The sequence below is a fragment of the Kryptolebias marmoratus genome, linkage group LG8, assembly GCF_001649575.2.
Source record: "Kryptolebias marmoratus isolate JLee-2015 linkage group LG8, ASM164957v2, whole genome shotgun sequence".
Lineage (NCBI taxonomy): Eukaryota > Metazoa > Chordata > Actinopteri > Cyprinodontiformes > Rivulidae > Kryptolebias > Kryptolebias marmoratus.
In genome coordinates, this window is record NC_051437.1 from 18,144,413 (window position 1) to 18,150,412 (window position 6,000).

The 6,000-nt window shown below is 44.9% G+C and overlaps 1 protein-coding gene across 2 annotated transcripts in view; it reads right to left on the reverse strand.

Annotated features, from left to right (window-relative positions):
- LOC108244602 (adenylate cyclase type 6) overlaps nucleotides 1-5,774 on the reverse strand; it is a 36,352-nt gene extending 30,578 nt beyond the window's left edge. Inside the window, exons 1-4 of one of the 2 annotated variants that reach the window (XM_017430950.3) lie at nucleotides 5,561-5,774; nucleotides 5,223-5,331; nucleotides 2,379-2,558; nucleotides 1,374-2,268 (exon numbers count right to left, since the gene is read on the reverse strand). In XM_017430950.3, coding sequence (XP_017286439.1) covers nucleotides 1,374-2,267 — 894 coding nt within the window. In that variant the 5' untranslated portion in view covers nucleotide 2,268; nucleotides 2,379-2,558; nucleotides 5,223-5,331; nucleotides 5,561-5,774. The remainder of the gene's footprint in view (nucleotides 1-1,373; nucleotides 2,269-2,378; nucleotides 2,559-5,222; nucleotides 5,332-5,560) is intronic. The other variant, XM_017430949.3, reaches the window with a different exon arrangement.
- Nucleotides 5,775-6,000: the final 226 nt, after the last annotated feature.

The window sequence follows — 6,000 nt, forward strand, 5'->3', positions numbered from 1 at the left end:
CTTGTTTTAGGGGGGGGTTACGAGCTGAATGGCACCAAGCTACATTATCATGATATTCCTCGACAATGCAGCTAAACGGGCTCATTCGACCCCGATGACCTCCTGCAAATCCCACAAGCGTTTGCCAGTAGCTGCTCAAAACATAGGCTCATTAAAACTCTCCTTTGAAAAGCTGCTGAGCTCCGCGGAACCTTCTACTTTTAGTCTGACACCTTTGACATGGAAAAGTGGTTGAGGAGTCGGCACAATGTTTGTCCCATACTGATGAGACATAAAGTAGGCCATTTCCACAAGTGAATACAGTGACAACATTGTTCTTGTTTGTAGGGTGACAGCTACGTCTGGGATCATTTCTGTCTTTGTTTTTTTTACGTTTGTTTGTTTTCTCATTAATTTTCAACTCGGGTTTGTTGCATATTTTTTGCATCAAACAGGACTGAAAAGGGCACATATTGAATGCTATTAAAAAAATTAAACTAACAATAAATGCTTTGTGTCAAAGTGTAAAAACTTCCTATCGTGACATCATTGTGCAGCAGAACCCAGTTCACAGTGGTAGTTCTGTTTCATAACGCTTTGTGGAGCCGACTGATGTCAGGCTTTAGCAGCTAAAGTCTCACAGTCAAGCAGACCCCTTTTAGGGCAACATTCTCAACTTCTGATACGTTTTTTAAAGAAGCTTAATCCACTTAATTTGCCAATTTTGCACAGCTCAAGACTAAATCTAATCTAGAAAATAAATTTTACTCTGAGCAAAATTATAACTATTTATTTCCAAAGCAAAGACCAATTATTGCTTTTTTTATGTTCATTCGACCAAGGGAATGTTGACTCAGAATTATGATGTTTGTGTGCTAAAGTTAGTCTTAAAGTTTACAAAAATCAATTAAATAAAATAAAATAAATGTATACACGTAGTGTGCAAAATCACTGTAGGCATTGAGTAAACTAATAAACCTAAGTGTTTCGTAACAATATTAGACTTTCTGCAGTGAAGAACATTAATTTGTTACTGATGTAATGTAAAAAAAAAAACTGTTACCTTCACATCACATTTTCATTATTTCTACATTTTTGCAAAATGACAAAGACAGACCTTCCGAATTTCTTAATAAAAGCTATAAATGATAATGAAATAGCAACATGTTCCTCAACACAATTGGTGATCCAATTAAATTTATCTGCCAACTGTTAAAAATTAATTAAATGAAACAGCGACTCAACTGGAAAACCAAATTAGTGCAGATTTTCAACTCTATTTATGTTGAAATCCAAATACAACAATAAGGATATTGCAATGGAAACATGTTTATATGGACATATAAATAGATTTTATGGGACGTTTGCGCTGCAGTGACTCTGGCATCACTTACCTGTTTGAAAATAAACTTGTCCTCTTGGTTGAGCTGCCAGGCGATGACGATGTGAATGATGGACAGCACAGTTCCACTAAGAACCGCGACTCTCATTCGCACCGGCAGCAGAGTGTAGAATATATAGATGAAGAACACCGTCCACCAGATGCCCTCTGAGGCACTGCGGGGCGACACTATCAGCACCCCGAATACCTCCAATACAATCAGAACCCCGATCACCGTGTAGTTCACAATCCACATGTAGTCTTGGTGAAAGCCTTTACTGTTGCACACAATCATCATGTTGAGGAAGAGCACGATGGCCCCTGCGAGTACTGAGATGTAGGCCACATTGCGGCCTGTGTTGATGCAGTGGAAGGCAAGCATGACTCCGAACACCACCACCAGCACCCCCATCAACATCGTCAGAGAGCTCTGGTTGAGTCTGAAGAAATAGCGCTGGTACAGACGTTCCAGCTTAGCGGACTGAAATTTTTTGGATTGGAAAACCCCCAAAAGCCACATCCAGCAGTCTGCAGCGGTCATCCTCTTGCAGCTGCCCTCTGCTAAGTCTTCTGATTCTTCTTTCGTCGCATCCTTCAGCTCACCATCTTCAAATCCCCGGTCGGCAGCTTTTAGACCCAGTTCTCTGCCGCCGCCTGTCCTTTTCCCATAGTGGTCCTCCTGCCACCCGCAGCGCAGGCCAAAGCTGCCCCCGTTGGTACCTGCTTCGCAGTGGTAATGCTGAGGGGCCGCATTAGGGATCTCTGAGTCCTCCGGGTCCCTCAGGCAGCTCATGTAACGTGGGTTGCATAGTGACGAGCTGTCTTTCCTCTTTTTGCCATTGCGCTCTCCCCATGCTGTCTTTTGCACGTTCTCTCTGCCTACAAAGAGGCTTCTGGCCCACGACATCCTGCAAAAATCAGAAGATACGATTAAAAATAAGCAAAAACGTTACACAAAAACAATGCCAAACTTGGCGTTTCTAGGCCAACAGAGGTAAAGATGTGACGAGCCTCTCACCTGTGTGGGCTTTGCTGTGTGACGAAACACTGTGCTCTCTGGCCAGGCCACTAGTTTATCCCGGCAGGCAAACAACATGAGCTCAGACTGGCCAGAGGCATCAGAGGTGTGTCTGGGCTTGAGCTGCTCTTTGTTTCTTTTTGTGTCACCACCTAGTATCTCGATAAGTCACCTGTTTGCCTAAAAAAAAAAAGGAAAGAGACAAAACAAAACAAAACAAACATGTGAAGTTGAGCAAAAAAAAAAAAAAGTCCCGTGGCTCAGGATCATAGCAGAGACAAACTGTTACCGGAGTCACCGTGCATGTGCATCAATTTATGTGACCCTCTGAGTCAGTAAATAATGTCTAGTGAGTGGCTCGTTCGTTCCGCTCTCCCTCATCACCTGCAGCGCACAGCTTGTTGAGACATTTCCATGGTTTGCATGATTTTCTGTTCTGCTGGCAAAACACTTGACAGCAAAATCTCACTGATTTATATTTCCTCTTGCAGCAGGTGCCGCTGGACAATTCATCACGCTGTAATGTTGATCACGGCCGTATTATAACGAACTCTGCTGATCATTCGCCACCGGAGGCTTTCGGAATCCCCGAGAACAATCGCTCTCGGTCGAAACTGCACTCTTGCTTCACTCTGTCGCGGCAAATCTGGGCCTAACATCTCGAGTGGCTCGATTTGACAACAAAGACCTGACTGAGTGGGGACCATCGCAGATCAAAACCTCTCCGGCCCAGATTAAATTGTGCATGCCTCCCCCCATTAGCCTTAATGACTCACTATAGCTGGCTACTGGCTGCACATACAAGGACACTGCTAACCTCTAAACGTAACAAGCAAATCTCTGCCAGGCTGAATCAGCTGAGGATAATGATGAGAACAGCACGCGCAAAATGCACAAACCAGCAGCCTGTAATGAGTTACTAAACCACGGTAGTAAATAAAAGTCCCAGCATTCCTTGAATGAATGCGTATCACCCGCCGCCTTTCATACCAGACGTTTAGACTAAGATCACCTTGTGTTGAGAAATGACAGAGTTGTAGCGTTTTGGTTAAAACCTTGAAAATAACATGCAGTCTTGTGGGATACGTGACGTCATGCTCGCAGAATGCCTGACCAAATTTTAGCTTTATAGCTGTAAAACTGGCAGAGTTGTGGCGACTTTTGTGTTGGCTAATATCAGTTGGCTGTGGTGACCATGTTGAGTTGGATTGACTCCAAAGTCAATCAGTGGTAGATGAACATACAATGATTGCTTTCTAACAGAATTTAATTAAAACCCATGCCCTTGTTCATGAGATATTTGGCTAGCAGACAAACGGGGGTGTCTCCAACAGTTAAAGCTAAAGTTATAAGCAAAGATCTGAGTTGCACTTAGAGCATGTGCTGTGAAGGACGCTCGGCTACAATCACACCGAGTTTGAGCAAAAAATCTATAAAAATGACTAAACCTGTAGTCGTGTTTGTGTTTTCTAAGGTCAGCTGATTGTGGCAGCCATCTTAAATTGGCTTGGTTCCAAAAGTGAATCAGTTGTAGACTGACACCCAGGGATTGTTTCCTTCGGCAAAATCCGTCAAGTGGCTCACGGGACATTTGGCTGAAAGACACACAACAGCTGACTCCATATAGTTCAAAGCAAAATTTGAAACAAAGATTTTAGATAATTTGTTAGAGCGCAGAATATGTGCTGGGGATCAGTGTCAGCTGCCTAAATGTTAGGACACTATCTGTACATTTGCACGAGTTATAGCCATTCAACTCGAACAAGGATGACTACAGAAGTTCATCAGCTGTAGACGTACATGGAATGAATACTTTCTCCAAGTTGATCAATAGCCAGTCGTAATATATCTGACAAGAATGTTATTTACATGCTGCGAACAGTTGAATAAATGACCCACTCTTTCTGCACATTAATAACTCATTAGCTGACACACCTCTCATACATTTAGGACAAGTCAGCCGCCTCTTATAAAACACAATATGCAAGGCATCTATCAGGAACTGAATCTGAATCACATGAGTCAGACATCCAGCATGCATTACAAATTAAGACGGTCATGCTGGCATTTTTGGAGGGAGGGAGGGCTGACAAAAGGCTATTGTTGTCTTTCTTTCTTTTTTAATTTAATTTAATTACATTTTTTAGGTTTAACACGAACCATTAGTGCTGCCGCCGTCTCTGTTGAGGCAGGTGTCAGAAAACACATTTAGCAGTGAACACGTGTCGGTCTGGTAGGTCTGGTGCGCACATAACAGGTCGCACTAAGTGGCCTCAGGGAAAGTCGACTGCAATGTGTGTGCGCGTGCATGCGTGCGTGCGTGCGTTCCCATCTTTCAATCACAGCTCACGAGAAAAAGGGGAGAAACAAATGCAGGTAAGTCAGGCTCGAGTGCGTGAGTCTAACTTAGGAGTAAAAGCTCCAACTTCAGTGCTGGTGTGGGGTACATGTTCCCAGCGCAGGGAGATGGGCCTGCCTCCTCCAGGAACAAACCGTGTCACGTTTGGACCCCCCCTACACAAACACACACACACACACACAACCAGACATATCTGCTGTCTCCCACAAACGCAAACAGCTGATTGTTTCGGGATAACGCGGATTCTGGACGGCTTGCCCGTACTGCCTGCCTGCCTGCCTGCCTTGGCTGCGTATGTTCCAGTCCTGCAGAAAGTGTCCTGGCCGCAACCAGAGCAGCGAAACACCACAAGTCAGCTGTTGGGCATTTTGATCCGACTGCTGTATCATCTGACAACAAATTAACAATGAATGTGGCGCACGGCAGCTGCCACAAAGCCTCCCCGACAGAGAGAGAGAGAGAGAGAGAGGAGGCAGCGCACTTACCATCGGATATCCATGTCATGTACGGACACTACACGTATCCGTCAGGAGTGAGTCCGAACACCGCAGTGGGGCTTCGGTCCAGCCCGGTGGCGGCTCCTCGCTCCAGATACTGGAAGAGGCGAGAGGAGGGGGAGAAAACTGGGAAACGAGCAGGACAACCTTCGCTCTTCCCAGTCAGAGCTCCGCTCTACAGTCCCGACGCCTCTCTCTCACCCTCTTGTCTTTCTCACGCACGCGCACAAGCACACAGTCTCTCTCTCTCTTTCTCTCTCTCTCTCTCTCTCTCTCTCTCTCTCTCTCTCTCTCTCTCTCTCACACACACACACACACACACTAACCTTGCTATCCTTGCGAGGACGCTGCGTTAACTTCCATTTATTGCGCGCAAGCCTGAACTTTACAGCTCACCATTAATGGCCACATCAGACTGCAGCCTGACGCCGAACAGAAGCCCTCCGCGGTGGCGTCGGGTCCCGTCTGGACCGGGTTCTGGTCCCACCGAGGTCAGTAGTCCCGGCAAGGTCAGTCATTTTGTTCCAGTAAAGGTCCTAATGATGGAACAACAACAGGAACACACACGCGCGCGCGTATGTTGTGTTTCCAATCATGCGCGTATGACTCCCCCTAGTGGTGGCCCGAGGTTATATCAAGCTGTGGGACCTTCAGAGTTAAGTTTTTTTTTTTTAAAAACAAAAACATTTATTTATTTATTTACATTCAATGATTGCTACAAAAATTCCATTTTAAAGCAAAACTTTCATAATAGAGCTAAAATAAA